At 49.6% G+C, this 19,393-nt stretch overlaps 1 protein-coding gene across 1 annotated transcript in view; it reads right to left on the bottom strand.

Annotated features, from left to right (window-relative positions):
- Window positions 1–18,396, bottom strand: part of OLFM1 (olfactomedin 1) — a 31,004-nt gene extending 12,608 nt beyond the window's left edge. The window contains 2 exon segments of the mRNA XM_032232846.1: window positions 11,986–12,135; window positions 18,200–18,396. Coding sequence (XP_032088737.1) covers window positions 11,986–12,135; window positions 18,200–18,349 — 300 coding nt within the window. The 5' untranslated portion in view covers window positions 18,350–18,396.
- Between the last annotated feature and the right edge of the window lie 997 nt (window positions 18,397–19,393).

Below are 19,393 nucleotides of genomic sequence, written 5' to 3'. Positions count from 1 at the left end.
GGAAGTTTTAAGAAGTTGGACAGTCACCTCTGGTAATAGCTTAATTGATTTTTCTGAACATGGTAAGAGAGTCATTCAACGATTCTACACAATATGGGTAACACAATATGTGCAATACAGATTGTAGAAAATGGCTTGAACCTTCCATGGTAAGATAGCAATAGCACTTAGGCTTATATACCACTTTATAGTGCTTTATAGCCCTTTCTAAGGTATTACAGAGTCAGCCTCTTTCCCCCAACAATCTGGGTCCTTGTTTTACCCACCTTGGAAGGACGGAAGGACTGAGTCAACCTTGAACCTGGTGAGACTCGAACTGCCAAATTGCAGGCAGCCAGCAGTTAGCAGAAAGAGCCTGCAGTACTGCACTCTGACCACTGCGCTACCATGGCTCACGGAGATGGGGAAAATAGCAACCAGATTTGTAGCTCAATAAACTCAAAGGCTGCAGTTGTGCCCTTCTTGGTCTGCTTGTAAGCCACATGATACTTGTTTACTCTCGAGTAGAAACACAGTAAAGCCTTCACTTAGATTGGAGGGACAGAAGGACAAACGCTGGTGAAATGACAAATGAGATTTTGTGCACATCATTGCTGGGTAAAGTTGGTCACTCTTTGAAACCGAAGTGACCTCTGTTACAACAGGTCAGCAATTGAGTTCCATGAAACTGAGGGTTTGCTCTAGGCCAGCGATGGCCAAACTTTTTTGGCTCGCATGCCATAAGGGGGGAGTGCAGGGGAGCGTGTGCGGGCGTGCCACACACATAATGCAACGTGCAACCCCTCCAGTGTGCATGCACGCATGAGAGGCACGATCCCCCCATTTTTCCATGCTTTTTTCGCCCAGCCCCAGGCTCCAGAGGCTTTATAGGAGCCTGGGGAGGGCGAAAACAGCCTCCCCCACCCCCCAGAGGCCTTCCAGGGGATTAAAAAGGACCTACAAGCACACCGGATTTCCAGTTTGCTCGGAGGGTGATTTTTAGTCCTCCGGAGCCTTCAGGGAAGCCCCGAAGACTCAAAGGGCCTCCGGGGGGGGGAGGTTCTTTTCGCCCTCCCCAGGCTCCTATAAAGCCTCTGGAGCCTGGGGAAGTGAAAAGTGGCTTTTAAAAAGGCTGAATTCAGCATGCCCTGACAATGACTCCACGTGCCACAGCTTTGCCATCCTGGCTCCAGGCAAATAGGTATAGGTATAGGTATTTTATTTGTATGCCGCCCTTTTCCCTGGGGGGACTCAGGGCGGCTCACAGTTCAAAGGGAGGGAGGACAAACCAAGTTAAACACTAAGACAATACATTGTTAAAAGCACAACATTCGTACAATTCAGGTGGGGTTAAGGTAGGTGTAGGTGTGCTGTGGTTACTCAATGCAGCCAAAGAAAGTCTGGCGGAGGTCAGGTTCTTTTGTAACAGTTATATTATTACAATGATGTGTGTGTGGTGTGTGTGTGTGTGTGTATCATCTAATAATGCTACAATTTACAGGTGGGATGCTGGATGTCAGGCCAGATGGGGCATTGTAAGAGCCGAGGTGGCGCAGTGGTTAAATGCAGCACTGCAGGCTACTTCAGCTGACTGCAGTTCTGCAGTTCGGCTGTTCAAATCTCACCGGCTCAGGGTGACTCAGCCTTCCATCCTTCCGAGGTGGGTAAAATGAGGACCCGGATTGTTGTTGGGGGCAATATGCTGACTCTGTAAACCGCTTAGAGAGGGCTGAAAGCCCTATGAAGCGGTATATAAGCCTAACTGCTATTGCTATTGCTATGGGAGATATAGAGTCTAAATAACATTCCTTTCTCAGAGAGTCAAGGACGTCTTGCCCTGCACCTGGAGTGGCGTGACTGAGAGGCATCTCCAGTTTTGGATGGTGCCTGATTGGATCATGGGATGGACATCTGGGTGCTGGGCAGGGACTGGAACTTTCTTTCGGGTGGGGAAACCTGGAAACTTTCAGACTCGGTTTTTCCCAAATGTGCCCAAATGGCATCTCTAATAAAGTGGAACTTTGAGGAAACTCAAGTTTAGAGTCTTCTTTCGTTAGGAGTGTTACTTGGAGCCCTGACACTGGAATTCATTCATTCATTCATTATTGGTTTTATTTATAAGCTGTCTAATCCAGAGGTATCTTACGGCAGCATTTAAAAAAATGTAAAAACATATTATGTAAACTGCACTGGAAATTAATCAGTAATGAAGAAGAAGAAAAAACAACAACACCCCAGAGGAATAGAAGCAGAATTGAACAAGACTCTGCTTTCAGATCCTACATGGTCCCAGACAGAGCTCTGCTGGAAAAGCAGAGTTTAAAAGCTTTCTAGAAAAAACCACAGGGTTGTGAGGGCGGTATAGGGACTAGCAGGGAGGAGTCTGCTACTCCAAAGAGTAGCAACACGCCTCTCAGATCCCATAAGGCAGTATAGTTTGATTGATGAGTCTGAGAAATGCCAACAACATGGCTAGAGAATCTAGGATTGACTGTATAAGATCAAACCGTCTCTCAGATTGCTGACGATCGTTGGCATGTATATCTTTTGCTGCCAACATGCCAGTCCACCCACCCACCCACCCCTCTATTAACCGCTTCATTTATAGCAAGTAGCAGGGTAAAATGATGTTGAGACTCTTGAAAGAGTGCAGAGAAGAGCAACCAAGATGATTAGGGGACTGGAGGCTCAAACATACAAAGAACGATTGCAGGAACTGGGCATGGCTGGTCTAGAGAAGAGAAGGCAAATACAAGCTGAAGCAGGGTGTCAAAATCTAGAAAGATCAATATTCTGTATTAGCAATATCATTTAAACTTATATACTGCTTCACAGTGCTTTACAGCATCCTCTAAGCAATTTACAGAGTCAGCTTATTGCCCCCAACAATCTGGGTCCTCATTTTACTGACCTAAGAAGGACAGAAGGTTAAGTCAACCTTGAGTTGGTGAGAATCGAACTGCTGGATGTCGACAGAGTTAGACTGCAATACTGCATTCTAACACTCTGCCACCACGGCCCTTCCTTCCTTCCTTCCTTCCTTCCTTCCCTCCCTCCCTCCCTCCCTCCCAAGCAATGGCACTTAGGCTTTAATGCCGCTTCACAGTACTTTCCAGCCCTCTCTAAGTGGTTCACAGAGTCAGCCTCTGGCCCCCAACAATCTGGGTCCTCGATTTGCCCACTTCGGAAGGACGGAAGGCTGAGTCAACCTTGAGCCTGGTGAGACTCGAACTGCCAAACTGCAGGCAGCAGAAGGAGCCTGCAGTACTAGAATAGCATCACACCTAGAATATTGTGTCCCATTCTACACTTTAGGAAAGAAGCTGACAATTGGAGCATCTCCAGAGAAAAGCAATGATGATGAGGGGACGAACAAAAAGCTTAAGAGGAACAAGTGGATGCATTGGGTACCTTCAGTCTGGAGAGAAGACAACTGCAATGAGAAAGTGTTCAGAGGATGATCCGGTAGATAAAAGATGTGGTAGGATCATTCGGAAACATATTGGAATCGGTTGGGTTGGGTGCAAGAAGACCATCCTAAGGATGAAAGCTGTTCTACAATGGGTCAGGCCCCTGGGAGATGTTGGAACCTCCTTCACTGGAGGGTTTACGCTGTTGTGGCCCACCAGTGGCCAGAGGAGTTGGCAGCAGAGTTGGAGAGTGAAGAGATTGGAGGGAAGATGGGCCAGTCCTGGAGTCTGGGGAAGGCACTGAGGAGGGCTCTGTGTCAGAGGCAGAGAGGGGGACAGGGCCATCTGCCAGTTATCAGCTGCCTTCGGAGTCAGACAGCAGTGAGGCAGAAGAACAGCTGGAGCCTGTTCCCAGTGTGCGCATGCGCAGAGTTGCCAGACGAAGGGAACAGCCAAGGAACAAGGGTTGACTAGGGAGTAAGGCCACAGGTGGATAGTGAATGGCCCCTCCCATAGGGAATAAAAGAGGAGAAAGGGGGAGTGGAGTTTGCAGGAGACAATTAGTTCATTCCTGCATTCTTGCCAAGTATTGTGGCGTCTGAAAGATATCGGCTTGGCAGGTCTCCAAGCCTGATAAAGATCGGTAATTGTGAACTATCCTGAAAGATTGTGAGAAAGGAAAGACTTTGCTGGAGAGGAATTCACTGTCAATTAAATAAAAGGGGTTTATCGGGACGAGGACTCGGCTTCGTGCTGCTGGGGAAGTCTCAGTCAGAACATAAACAGAGGCGGGTGGCCACTTGTCCAGGATGCCCCAGTGGTGGTGGTGGGGGGAGGGTGTTTCCCACGCAGACAAGGGCTGGACTAGATGACAAAGTCCTCCCAGGCCTTACGTCCTATGACTCAAAACTGGAGCTGCATCGATACACAAAACACCAAGTTCGTTCAAGGATGTAATTAGTGTGAAGAAGTCAGGAGAAGCAGCTGAGGACAGCAGTAGGAAGGTCATCTGCCTGAAAGTCTTCCCAGAGGCAAGAATGGATCATATTTCTCTTTCAACTACACTAATTATCGATAAATTTGCATCCAGCTCCGTGCATCGGAACATGCAGATCTCTGCAGATATGCACCTATGGTTGCCCTTTTCTTGGTGATGTATTGCAAACCGGAGACCGAGATGCTGAATAGGCACTTTGGAAAGAGCACTGAAAACATTGCTAAACTCCGCCCTCCTTTCCCTGTTGCAAAATGTGCAGCAACAAACAACCTCCAAAGGCAAAGCTTGATTGGCAGAGCATTTTCCAAGACAGAATCTGTCTGGCACACAATTTGCCATGCAGGTAGTCCTCACTTAATGACCATAACTGGGACTGGCAACTCCATCATTAAGCAACAATTATGTGACTGCCCTGACTGTCAAAACTGAAGCCGCTTATCCTTCTTTGTATCTTACCGCTTTTCAACTTGCCAAAGAACTGGGGGGATAGAAAGCTGAGAAGGAATGCAGAGACTCCAGACTTCAACTGTGAGAGCCAAGGACACTCCTGCAGATGTTGGCTAAGACATAAACTGTTCTCAAAACAAAAGAACGATTTATAATTGAACAATGCAACCTGTTACATGGGAGATGGGGAGAACATTATTCTTTAACTATGCAGAATTGGGTGGGAAAAGTTAAGAGTAGATTTTGATTCTTCAGTGCCAAAATAATGTACTCAACAACAGTAGTTCTGATTGTGACTGTTAAGCGAATCACCACAATCATTAAATGAGACATCATGTAACCCTGATACCAATAGCACTTAGACTTATGTAGTGCTTCACAACCCTCTCGAAGCTGTTTGTAAAGTCAGCCTATTGTCCACAACAATCTGGGTCCTCATTTTACCGACCTCCGAAGGACGGAAAACTTGCTTGTTTCTTCAGAGGTTCCACAGTCCCAAGACTGCATGTAGCATCTTGGCATGAGCTGAAAATTAAGCATGTATGGATTCTTGGTTGCCTGAAGTGTCACAAAACTCTCTGTTTTCTTAATGCAGCAGGATTTGGTCTGACAACTGCAATGAGTTAAACGCTTCTGCCCAGGCCAGCACAAGAAATGGTGGCTGGTGCCTTTAAAAACTACAAGCCCTTCCTTCCTCCTCTTCTTTCTCATTCCCATCTTCCTTCCCTCCTTCCTTTCCTTCCTGCATTCCTTCCTTCTCTTCTTTTTCATTCTCATCTTCCTTCTCATTCCCATCTTCCTTCCTTCCCATTTTCGTTCCTTCCTTCTCATTCCCATCTTCCTTCCTTCCTTCCTTCCTTCCTATTCCCATCTTCCTCACTCCCTCCCCCATCCTGAAAAGCATTTGTGCATTATAAAGGCTGTGAAATGCCTTCTAATCACGCACTGGCAATCAGAGGCCATTCCCACACAGATGACGGGTGATGGGTGATGGATGGAGGGATAGAAAGTCTGCCTTCATTCATGATTTACGGCTCTGACTCTGGTGCAGGAAGCCGAAAGACTCCATCGCTCACTCGTGTGGAAGCAGCCAGAATTAAGGAATATTCAAGTAGTCCTCACTTAATAACCCTCACTAGACAGGAATTATTGTCGCTAAGTGATGGGACAACAGTTGTGACATCACATGACCATGCCGCTTAGCGATGACAGTTTTGGTACAGGCAGTCCTTGACTTATGACCACAAAAGTTTGGCTGTTAAGTGAGGCATTTGTTAAGCGAGTTTGCCCCATTTCACACCCTTTCTGGCCACCATCGTTAAGTGAATCACTGCAGTTGTTAAGGTAGTAACACAATTACGTGAATCCAGCTTCCTTGTTGGATTTGCTTGTCAAAGGTGACTTTGGGACACTGTATGCGTCGTAGATATGAAGCAGTTGCCAAAGACCTGAATTTTGATCATGTGATGGTCATAAATGTGAAAAAGAGTCATAAACACTTTTTTCAGTGCCACTGCAATTTTGAATGGTCACTAAATGAATTGTAAGTCAAGAGCTACCTATATATGCCAGGACCTCACACTTTGCTGCCCTGCTGTGCCCCCCTCTGCCCTCCCTGCCATTCTTCATGCCCTCCTCTGGCTGCTGATGAGGGGTGCCCGGACTGGCCCTTCAGGTGGGAACTGCTGGCAGTGGGGGCCTCCTTCCCAAAAGGCCCAGGAAGAGCCAGTAGCAACAGGGGAAGATGGCAAAGGGCAGCGTGGGGCAACAAGGGGGAGGGGCTGCAGAGCTGCGAAAAGGCCAGAGATGGGGGTAGGTTGAAGCGCCCCCTGCAACAGCCCTTAGATTTATATACCGCTTCACGGTGCTTTTACAGCCCTCTCTAAGTGGTTTACAGACTCAGCCTCTTGCCCTCAACAATCTGGGTCCTCATTTTAGCCACCTCGGAAGATGGAAGGCTGAGTCAACCTGGAGCCAGTCAGGATCGAACTGCTGGCAGTGGACAGAATTAGCCTGCAATACTGTATTGTAACCACTACGCCATTACAGCTGATAGATAGATGGATAGATGGATGAAAAACATAGAGATAGATAGATAGCAATAGATGTAGACCTGTCTACCACTTCACAGTGCTTCACAGCCCTCTCTAAGTGGCTTCATAGAGTCAGCCTTTTGCCTCCAACAATCTGGGTTGGAGAACAGAAGGGCTGAGTCAACCTTGAGCCCGTCAGGATCGAACTGCTGGCAGTAGACAGAATTAGCCTGCAATAATGTATTCTAACCACGGTTCTTAACATGAATGGTAATGTGGACAGGCTGCCAAAGCAATCGTGTGAACACAGGGACGGGCATTGCAACAACCAAAACTTTGAGGAACGGGCAGAGGTATCATTCCTTCAACTGTTGTAACAGCCTCTAAGCAAATAGGCATTAAGGGAGGACCAGGCTACACACACCCAATTCCTGCAACTGTTCATCGTATGTTTTAGCCTCCAGATTCTTGGTTGCTCTTCTCTGCTCTCTATTTTAGGGTTTTAACATCTTATTTTTGTATTGTGGTGACCAAAAATGAACATAGTATCTCAAGTGTGACCTTACCAAAGCAGTACAGGTACCCCTTGACTTACGACCACAATTCAACCCAAATTTTCTGTTATTCAGTGAGACATCTGTCATGTGAGTTTTGCCCCGTTTTACGACATTTCTTGCCAGCATTGTTAAGTGAATCACTGCAGGTGTTCAGTTAGTAACCTGGTTGTTAAGTGAATCTGGCTTTCTCATTGACTTTGTTTGTCAGAAGGTCACAAAAGAGGATCACATGCAAGTGTCATAAATACGAACCAGTTGCCAAACATCTGAATTTTGATCACGACCATGGGGATGCTACAGGAGCCATGTGAAAAACGGCCATGTCACTTTTTTCAGTGCCGTTGTAACTTTGAACAGTCACTAAATGAACTGTTGTAATTCGAGGGCTACCTGCGTGAAGCAATACCAACACTTCACATGATCTTTATACTCTCTGTCTGCAGGTAGAGATGCAGCCTAGACACCAATTATTCTACAGCTGCCCATCTGGTTTTTGTATTTTGTTGGATATGCTCCAAGCCTATCAAGATCATTCTGGATCTTGAGCCGGTCTTCTCAAGGGTTGGCTCTTCCCAACACTGAGGACTATCCATTGAGTGCAGTTGGTCAGGCAGTTAAGAACCCATCTGGTGGTGATGCTGCCTATCCCACATTTTTCTAGCTTACCAAGAAGTAGGCTGTGGTCTACTCTGTCGAATGCCTTGCTGAAGACTGTCTCCACAGCATTTCACTGGTCCATTAATGTAGTCACTTTGTCAAAGAATGCAATGAGGGAGAGGGATGATCAATCCCAGGAAGTGCAGTAACTTACTGAAGAAAGGACAAGGCAATTTATAACTGATGTCTCCTTGCACTTTGTTCAGGAAGGCTTAGAACAGAGGCATCAAAATCAAGGTCCACGGGCAGCATTTGGCCCACAATGTGGCCGGATCCAGCCCGTGGGGCCATCCTGGTCTGCCCAGTGCGAAGAGAAAAGATCAGGCCAGCATAACGTCAACCTGGTCTAAAATTCGACTGGTGCAGTCCATATAAGAATAGAAGACAACATGAATAATATAAAAATTAACCCTCATACAAGTCGTTAGGAAAAAAGGCTAGTCATATGTTTCCATAAATATGTCACATTCTGTGCAACATGCACATTATTCTGGCGCATGATCGTATATCATATGCGAATAAGAAAGATCAGGCCAATGTGGCTTCAACCCGTTCTACCCAATGTGAAGAGGAAACATGACAGCAGTTTGGGGAGTGGCATCAAGCTGGCCATGCCCACCCAGTCAGCCACACCTACCCAGTTGGCCACACCTGCCTGGCCCCCTGAGGTCAACCACAGCCCTGATGTGTCTCTCAATGAAATTGAGTTTGACGTCCCTGGTTTAGAAAGACCTGGTTTAGCCTCAGCTACAGATCACATCAAGAAAACAGAACTGTGATATGCAATCCATTTACAGAATATTGGCAACAGAAGAAGGACACTATCCGGGTCCACCACAAGTAATGGCACCCCCTTTAAGCCAGGGTTTCTCAACCATGGGCACTTGAAGATGTGTGGGATGCTTGCGGGGGAATTCTGAGGGTTGAGATCCACCCATCTTCAAGTGACCAAGGTTGAGGAGCACTGCTTTAAACAGCCGACGGCCCAGCAAGCACGATCTGAAGCTTTGTTGCTGGAAAACATCTAAGGTGTTAAATTGCTTCATGCGTTACGATTGGGGGCAGGGAGAAACCTATCACCATATTCATCAAAACCTGGCAGATTATATCCCAAATGTCAAGGATAATGATATGTTCGCTTCCCAGAATCTAATTAATTTGGGAAACGGAGGTGGAGAGATGATATTTCATAACAAAATCTGTGCAATGGAAGCAATTAAACATTGAATTCCTTGATCTCGAATATTATCCTTCTGATCTCTGCGGACCGGAGGCTATTAAAAACAGATCACATGGAGAGAGCGATATATATATAAATATTCGGGAATCCACAAATCATCCTTTTTCTGCTACGGTTTGATGATATCAAACCCAACCTTTTCAAGTCAGTTGAGAAAACAAAGAGCACAGCCCTGCATTTTAATGCTGCTGCTCACATGGCTTTTTTGGAAGCTGTGCGCTTTGAACAAGTTCAAGCATTAAATTAATGAAGAGCCGAGTGGTTTGGGCCAATTGGAGGTGTAATACTTTCTCTCCTAGAAGATTTATTTAGGACAATAGACTGGCTTTGATCTTTTCAGTTTTAATTAGCCGGTATAGATTCAAGTCGCTTGAACATCAAATATATTTTCTGTGGTTCTCATCACCATAACAAGGGATGCAGATTAATTGAAACCCACCAATCTACCCCTTTTGTAGTCCGTCACGTATAAAGAAAAAAAGGTAAACTGTTATTATTGACTGACTATTCAGAAATTTTCAGAAGTTTGCACACTACATGCTAATTTGGAAACACAACAGTTGTCTCTGTGTGGCACACAATAGCATAGGTAGCAGGCAGGTACCAAGCCAAACAAGAGGCACCCTTTTTTTCCTCTAAAAGAGTCAAATTCTAAATATGAAAAGAAAAAAGTCAATATATTATTTTCCTAAAATGTTGTAACTAAAATGTAAGTGGTGAAAGGAGACATAACACTTTGAATAATACTCTGTTATAAACCAGAGAATGCCCATAAAAGGTACCCTCTCTTTTGCCCCCACCCACCCCCAAATTCTGCAGCCTAGCGAATAAATCTATATTCAGTAGCAATGAAAACGTTGATTTAAACGTTTGACACCTTAAATTTACTCCACCAGTAAATCAACTGAAGTAATTATTGATCATCAGAGTCATGAAATACATTAAAAATTCTAGCCATTCCACTCCCCCAACTGGAATTCTGTTTTGACGGTTTAAAGTCCCCCCCCGCTTCCCCCCTTTCACTTAATTCATATTCATTTTGCAACTCAGCTTTGCAATTGCAATTTGGTCCCTCCATTTCCATAAATTGAAGGCATAGGTAGGTAGGTAGATAGATAGGTAATAGGTAGGTAGACAGATGATAGATAGGTAGATAGGTAGATAGGTAGATAGGTAGATAGGTAGGTAGGTAGGTAGGTAGGTAGATAGATAGATAGATAGATAGATAGATAGATAGATAGATAGATAGATAGATAGATAGTAAGTAGGAAGGTATATGGATAGAAATAGATAGATAAATAGATGGATGGATGATAGGTAGATAGGCAGGTGGATAGATAGATGATAGATAGATAGATAGATAGATAGATAGATAGATAGATAGATATTGATAAATGATAGGTAGATGGTGAGTAAGTAGGAAGGTGGATGGAGATAGATAGATAGATAGATAGATAGATAGATAGATAGATAGATAGAGATAGATAGATAGATAGATAGATAGATAGATAGAGATTAGAGAGAGAGGATAGATAGATAGATAGATAGATAGATAGATAGATAGATAGATAGATAGATAGATATTAGAGAGAGAGATTAGAGAGAGAGAGATGGACGGGGAGAGAGAGAGAGATTGATAAATGATAGATAGGTAGATGATAAGTAGGAAGGTGGATGGAGATAGATAGATAGATAGATAGATAGATAGATAGATAGATAGATAGATAGATAGATATTAGAGAGAGAGAGAGAGATGGATGGAGAGAGAGAGTATTTTTTGGAGTATAAGACACACCTTTTTCCCTCAAAAAAGAGGCTGAAAATCTGGGTGCGTCTTATACAGCATTTTTTGCCTCCCGAAACCTCGCCCCTTCACCAAAATGGCCGTGCATACCCTTATGGAGGCTTTCAGAGAGTTCCTGGGGGCTGGGAAGGGCAGAAATGAGCAAAAAACTGGCTGTTTCCCCCCCCCCCCACAGCAGCACTCTATAAGCAACTTTTTGTTTTTTGCCCCCCCCCCCCAGCAGCACTCTATAAGGCTATACATGCATTTTTTTTGACAAAAAATGGGCCATTTCTTGCTCATCCCCCTCCCCGCGGAGCACTCTGCAAGCCCCCCCCAAGGCCATTCATGCCTCTTTTTTTTTTTTTGAAAAAAAAGGACCGTTTTTGGGAGGTTTGCAGAGTGCAAAAACTTTTTCCCCCCTTTTGGAAAGCTCTTTGACTGATTGATGAGAATTACATTGATCAAGTGCTATGCCAGCAGAAACAAAGTCTTAGGTGCTGCAGATTGTCAGCGATTTCCTTCTCCAGCACAAGGATAAATACACCTGGAAACATCTACCCACCTACCAACTCTCTCTCTCCCTAACTATCTACTGTATTTCTCTCTCTCTCTCTCTCTCTCTCCCCCTCCCTCTGTCTACCTACCTACTTTTTTTTAATTTGCCTCTTCAAAACCTTGGTGCGTCTTATACTCTGAAAAATGCGGTAGATAAAAAGATAATAGATAGATAGATAGATAGATATAGATAGAGATTAGAGAGAGACAGACACACAGACACAGACACACACACACACACACACACACACACACAGGATGGATAGATATATATAGAGACAGAGAGGGGGGGTTATGCATTCCAGAGCCACCATACCAAGTTACCTTTTCCAGGAGTTGCCGCAGCTGCTTTGTCCTGGCATCCCGTGAGCACATCGTCTGTTGAGGTGCTACCACTGTGCAGATGCATCGTCCTTCACTGTCCTGAGCAGAACTGTACACCTGCCAGCTTTCCTCAGGGTTGGTAGGCAACACCTGGTTGGGCACAGGAGAGAGGGCGTGTAAGGCAGGTCTCAAAGAACCGAAGAAAAGCTTAGCAAGCGGAGGGGGAGCAAGGAAGGCGGAAGGGAGCAGAAGGAAGATGGCCTTCTGAAGCAAACCACCAGCAGTTTTAAGAAAGCACTTCACATAATCAATAATCAGTAATCATCTCATTTGCATTCATCTCAGACAAAACCCACCTTGCAAGGCAGGCCATTGCAGCATGCTGTGAATGCGGCCCCTGAGTTGAATCTGCACCGAAATCAAGGTTCTAGCAAGACTGTCCCAATTTACCATTCAGATTCTCACTCCATTGAGCCACCAGTTCAGAGCTCAAGTAGGCCGTTTCCCACATGTGATCCCACCCCCTACCAGACTGTCCTTCTGAGCTGAGCTCCCTCCGCAGGGCTTGCTCGGGCTCAGGGCAGGGGAAGGGAAGGAGCGGCTGGGGACCCCTGACCACCAGCAGTTCCCTCGGAAGAGAAGAGCCCATCCCCTAATGGGGAGCCTGGCCTGGCCTCCTTTCCCACGCCATCAAACTTGGCAAGTCACTTCGCCAAGGGCTCCAGGGGCAGCCAAGCGCTGTGGCCACCATCTGTGCATCTCCCAGAACTGCCAGTTGCAAACGGCGTTTACCCACTGCTCGGGGGGGGGGGTGTCTGCTCAGCTTCTCCTGACATCGATTTGACTTCGCAGCCCCAGGTGACAAAGATATGGAGCAGGTGAGTGGGAAGTGGAGTGGAGTGACAAAGACACGGAGTGGCTAGCAAGGAGTTTCAACTCTGAAAGCAAAGGGGCTCCGACAAGGCTGGGGGCATCTGTGCCCCCCTTGGAAGGCTTCACCCACATCATACCGCTTACACTGGAGAGGGAAGCAGGGGTTATTTCTCACCTGGTCCCCTAAAACCCCCCGAGGGATTCCCTCTAGGACATAAACTCTCTCTTTGCAAGGACCGAAAGCCCATGGCCACCCCTGCCTGGAATCATCCTGGCTTGTCTGAGAACAAGCTGACTTCCCACAACTGCAGCAAGAAATGTGGCTCAATGCTGCTCCGCCCCCACAAGCAGACATTGCTGGCGAGCAGAATCCGACAGGGGCGAACCTGAACCTGAACCCAACTGTGACTCTATGCAGCCATGGAGCTGGGATGTAGGGATGCCCATCTCCTCTCCCTTCAAGACCCCCTTCAGAGAAGCAGGCAATGCCAACCCCCCCCCCCCCATCTGACAAATCACTGCAGGACTCTCTAACATGGCTGTTTAAAACAGCTCGGAGGCTGCTCGGGTTTTTCCAAGCACTTTGTGTTCCAAAGAATGGCTGCAGGGTCTATTTTTGCTAGCCACATAAATAATTAACTGCGTTAAAAGCATCTTTATAGCTAGTCTGTTGCCAGGAAGAGGAGGAAGAGGAGGGCAATAAGCACGAAGGAAAACATTTCCTTTGGCTGAGATGTTTCAGAGGTGAAGTTTCCAATCACGGCTCTTGGGCGGCATCAGCCCAGGCCAGGCAGTGTCTTCCAAAGCCCTCCAGAGACACAGAGACAAAGGGAGGGGCTCCCACCATCCCCACGGGGGTCTTCCTCAGGCAAAACGTCATCAACAGGAGAACCAGTCCCAGGGGAAGCCATCTTGGGGATGCCCGTGAATTCACGCTGCTTCAGTTGCATCCGATTTGGGACACAGGGAAGCATCGCCTGGGGTTCTTCCATTGGAGGGGGTGAAAATCCATGGAAGTAACTCATCAGAGGAGATTGTCCAAGATCCCAACGGGGTCCAATCCGTGTGTCAATCCCAGCCAAATGTTCGGTCAGAAAGACGTTTCTGCAAGAGGAATCCCAGAGCTCTCTCCCTTGCTCAGAATCTGCTGCCCAAAATCACCATCCTCCCAGCTGCTGGCAATGTCCTGCTCAGTGGCACAAACAGGATGGCAATAAATCAACCCAATTGGTGGAGTTTGCTTAATTGGCTGCCTGGCTCCCCACCAGAAGGCCGTAAATTCCGCCTCCTCTTCTTTCGGCCGCTTTTGACCAGGCCAGGATGCCTATTTGCTTCCCATGTTCACCCGGCCACCTGCCCCACAAAATCGCTGGTGAGGATAAAGCTGGCTAACTCCGTGAGGGGCTTTGCCTGTTCTGAACTGCCTCAGTTTCCAAAATGCAAAGCAAACGCCCCAGTCTGGCAAAAGGCTTTCAATACTGTGGCTGTTGTCTTGGTTTGCTTCAGCTCAGGTAACGTCTTCCTCCTTCTGCTGGGCAGACCTGAACAGATCAAGCCAGGGGGGTCATGGGTACAGAGGAGGAAGGGGATGGGGATGGGGGATGGAGCAGTGGTGCCAGGGCTCACCCATCTCTTCTCCGGAGGGGACCCTTGTCCAGAAGGAAGAACTGAAGAGAGGGGCACAAGTGGAGAGAAGCAATGGGGTGGTTGGGGGGGGGGCTGGCTGGGCCAAAGCAAGTCGAAGTCTTCAGGATGAGACCAATGGCTCTTGAAAGGGTTGCCAGCAGGACGTCATCTTGGAGGATTAGAATAGTGCCAGAGAATGGAGGATGGTCAGTTTTGGTCCCCTCTTCAAAATGGGGGTAAAGAGGACCTGGGCAACCACAAATCACTCAGCATGCAGATACTGATTAACAGAGTTGGAAGGGACCTTGGAGGTCATTTAGTCCAACCCCCTGCCCAAGCAGACCCTCCCCCATTTCTGACAGAGGGCAGTCCAGTCTCTTCTTGGAAGCCTCCAGTAGTGAAGCTCCCACAACTTCTGAAGGCAACTTCTGTTCCATGGGTTGATTGTTCTCCCTGTCAGGAAATTCCTCCTTATTTCAGGTTGAATCTCTCCTTGATCAGTTTCCATCCATAATTCCATTATTCCTGATGCAACCAACATCAGGCAAAATTTTGGAAAAGGTTATTAAATAGGATTTCTTCCCCCCTGAGCACTTGGAAAAGAATGTGCTGCTTGGTAAGATGCAACATGGATTACTTGGGAATAAAATATTCCAAGCTGAACCGGATCTCTTTTTTTTCCAAAGGCTGACCTCAGCTGACCAAGCAGAATGTGGCAGATGCTGGAGATCTGGTGTTTGGCAAAGCCTCGCCCAAGTGGCCAGGAGATCCAAAGAAGCGGGTGAGAGGTGGGCCAGGGGGCTGCAATCATGAGAGGGGTGGAGCTGGTGGGACAGTTATACCCAGCGAGGGTCAAAGCCATCCAGGGAGAGGGGAGGGCGGAGGGGGCCCTGCAATTACATATATACAATACATGACTTGGGAAAATGGTTAGGAAACAGGATATCCAATTTCAGCAATGACGCAACCATTGGAGGGATAACAGCTACCTGAGAGCATTGATTTCAGAAGGATCTTGATAAGTTGGATAATGTTGGGCAGAAAACGGCTTGAGGAAGCATTTCACTAACGGCAGGTGGCCAGGAAGACAAAGGCAAAGTGTAGGATCAGGATTAGAGAGGTGGGGGCTCTTTCGGCTGGAGGGGCACCCTCTCTCAGGAATGCCTGAGTGGCAGAGAGGATGCCCTTCCATGCTATGCTTCTATGAAACTCCCAAACTGATGGCAGGCGCGAGAGACAAGGGGAGATTTTAGGGACAGACGCTACTGTCAGAGGCACATGATATGAGCATGCTCTTCCCTTTCAAACACTCAGCCAATTATGAAAAACACCCACATGGTGTTTATGTGGGGGCTGCAGCCCTCCATCTGTGCCTCCAAATGTCCAATGCACAGGCAGGCAAGCAGCAGCTTCCCACAGCTTCTCCGCCCCTCCCGCCCGCAGATCTCATTGCCGGGAGGGGCCGCTCAGGAACAGCTGGGGCAAAGGTTGTCTTTGGGCAAAGTGATGAGCAGAGTGAAGCGTCCCCTTGATGGAGAGCTCTTTACTCCACAGTGATCCCTGAGTACATCGGAACTTTCACATGCACACACGCACACACACACAGACCCCGAGTTTTTTACGTAAAGCTGCAATCAACACTGCAGGAGGGGAGTGGGGGCAACCTTCTGAAAAATGCAGATCTCTTCTTCATTTGGGATGGAGCCACAAAAGGGTGTTAGCCTGCTCAGGCCATCTCACAGTTGTTCAGCCGAAGAAAGGGCTTCCCTTCCTATAGCCGTTGGCTTTTGCAAAGGTCTTTGGGGCAGGGAAAAGCCACCTGCCAGCTCTTGGCTTGCTGTTGGGGGTTCGCCTTGTCAACCCCACCCGTGTCCCTGCTGCCCATGGGGTGGGGTGTCCCCCTGGAGCGGCATTCCAGAGGAACTGGCAGGCTTTCCAAGGGATTCACACCACACACAGACACCCAATCCACTTTAGATCATCAACCGTGTTCAAGAGAAGACCCAGGTTGCCCACTGATTCCTTGAGAGCCGGTTTGGTGTCATGGTGAAGGCCCCAGGGAAGAAACCAGGAGCTGGTGAGTTCTTGTCCCACCTTAGGCACAAAGCCAGCTGGGTGGCCCTGGGCCAGTCAGTGTCTCAGCCCTAGGAAGCGGGCAACAGTAAACCGCTTCCAGGAAACCTTTCCAAGAAAATGGCAGGGGTTGGTCCTGTCAATTGCCAGGAGTCTCACACACAAATGGCTCCCCAGCTTTCGCCACCAAAGAGTGCCCAGCTCCAGCCCTGTCTCTGCTCAGGACCCCGAAAGCAATCGGTGGGTGCTTACTTTCATGCCCCTCAATCTCTACCTCTAGCCTTGGCCCTCTGTCTCAATGGCGCACGGAGGGTCCTTTGCAAAGGTAAGAGGAAGGGATGGGGGTAATGCTTCAGCCACATGCAAAGTCCATCCTGCTCTGCTGTTGGACAGCTGCCCTCAGCTCCAGCCACAGGAGGCCAAAGGCCTAGGAACAGATCACAGAAGCCTACCTCTGCCCTCAGAGCTCAGCAGGGGGCCTCCTTTTGACACTGCCCCCCCCCCTCATTTTTATGTGCACCCAAAACCTCTCTCTCTCTTCCCCCCTTTGCCTAAAGACACCAAACAGTTTATCTGGTCAAACTCACTTTTGTCTCTTCCTTGGGGGGAGGGGCAAAATAAGACCTAAATGTCCACTATTAAAAGACATTATTTTGTAAATCAACCAGTAGAGATCTATAAGGAGGGAAGCGGATCGGAATCTAAACCACATCACTTGTAGCTGAAAAGACTCCCCCCACTCCCAACCGCCCTCTTTTCCTCTGAAATCCTCCACTAAAGCCCTTGGAGGAATTCCATGCATAAGATCCACTTAAAGCAAGTGATAGAAAACACCAGCCTTTCCCTGGGTGGGGAGGACTGGACCTTGGCAGAAACCAGGAAGAACAGAAGGGGGCCGTGCCCCCCCCTCTAGATTTATTTGATATCTGTGAAAAGTCCCTCAGTTTTTTTGTCCTCCCCCCTCCCTTTTTCTAATGCTCACTAAAGTCTTTGACACGGGAGCTTTGGTCTCTCCTCGTTTCACAGCCATCCTTCCCAGCCGTCCTCAGGATGGGCAGATACACACACCTGCATCCCGGAATCTGATCTGCGCCCCCCACCCCCGCATGCCCATCCCCCCCTCAGCCCCCATTCGTCGTATCCCTCCCCCCACTTAGGTTCACTTCGGCCTTCATTCCCGCGGGGGGGGGGCTCTTCTTGGAGGCTGAAACTGCCACGGAGGCGTCTCTTCCTCCTCCTTGTCCTTTTGGGGGGTGCGCCCCCCACTTCCCCCCATCAGCCCCTGCAGAGCTTTCCCCACGACCCCTTTCCCCGCTTCCAGGGGACTCACCGCTCCGTCGGGAGGGACTCCCGTCGGGGTCCGACAGTCTGGGGACCGGAGGACGCGACCCGCGCTCAAACTTTGCGGCCGCGAACGGGAGGCGGCCCGGCCCCCCTTTCCCCCGCCCGCCCGCCCGCAAGACCCCCCCCGAGGCGCCGCGTCCCCCTCTCGGGCGCCCCTTCCCCGCTGGCGTCTCCGCGGACCTCGCCCGCCCGCCCGCCCCGCGCGGGGGTCTGCGGTTGCACCCGGCGGCCCTTGACGGATGGCTGCGGAGGGCCGGCGGCGGCTCCCCCTTCCTTCCCGGCGCGGCGCGTGACTCACGCCGGTGCTGCGGTCCAAGGTGCCCCCCGAGGCGGCGCTGAGCTTGGTGGTGTTGAGCCCGACGAGCGAGGGCAGCGTCTGCGACATCCAGTTGGTGATCATGGCCATCGTGCTCAGCACCACGCCGATCTTCAGCAGCGGCACCGACATGGTCCCGGCAGGGCGCGCCCGCCCCTTCCTCGCCGCCGCCGCCGCTGGGGCGCTCCGCCCGCCGCCGCCTTCATTCCCAGCCGGGCTGCCTGCGCCCCGTGGGGCCGGACGCTGCGCCCCGCCGGTCGCCCGGAGCGCCGCCCCGCCGCTGCTGGCCCATGGCCGTCCGCTCGCCTGTCCGGGGCCGCCGCCTGAGCGCCTCCCCGCCGCCGCCCCGGAGCTGCCGAGGCCGGGAGCGCTACGCCGAGCGGAATGGGCGATCTGGCAGCCGGCGGCTCCGCGCGCCCGCTCCGCCCCGAATCCCCGCCGACCCGCCGGCAGCGCGCGCGGGACTGAGAGGCGGAGCCCAGCCGGGGCGGCCAGCCAGCTGCGCGGCTGCTGATGTCAGGCCAGCCGGAGCCCCCGCCGCCTCGCGCGCTTCCTTGCTGCCCTCTGGCGGGCGAGGCGGGGAGGGGCCGGAGCCAGCCTCGGCCTCCGTTGCAGTCGGGACCCCCGTCGGTTGCCCCCCCCCTCTCTCTCTCACACACACACACACGCAGCGCCCTCCGACTTCTCCTGCGCCCAACCGGCCGCCAAGAGCACCGCCAGAAGCCGAAGCGCCCGGTGCGGGCTCTGCTCTCAGCGCCTTTCTGCCCGGGGCTCCTCAGGCAGCCTCTCTTCCCCCTTCGCCTTCCTCGCAAGCAGGGCCTGGGGGAGGAGGTCTTCTGGCGGGGAACATGTCCAGCGCCAGGCCACGTTTCCCTGCTGGCCCCGCTTGGAGGCCTCCAGTGAAGGAGCCTCGCTGTTTTTCCCTGAGGAGAAGATTCAGCCCTTGTTATTCATAACTGATGTTCCTCCTCTGACTCCCCCAAAACCATCACAGCCTTTTCTTCTGCTGAGCTCAGTCTGAGGCCCTTGACAAGCCCCCATTCGTGTGCCTTTCAAGCCATCACAGTTTGCCTAGGGAGATTCTCCATCATCCACTGTTGACCCCCAGGGGCCTTTTCAGGAGGCAACTGGACTTCCTTGTTTTTCTTTGAAGACATTTCGCTTCTCATCCAAGAA

This window comes from Thamnophis elegans, chromosome 16 (genome assembly GCF_009769535.1).
Source record: "Thamnophis elegans isolate rThaEle1 chromosome 16, rThaEle1.pri, whole genome shotgun sequence".
Lineage (NCBI taxonomy): Eukaryota > Metazoa > Chordata > Lepidosauria > Squamata > Colubridae > Thamnophis > Thamnophis elegans.
This window is presented reverse-complemented; position numbering and strand designations above follow the sequence as displayed.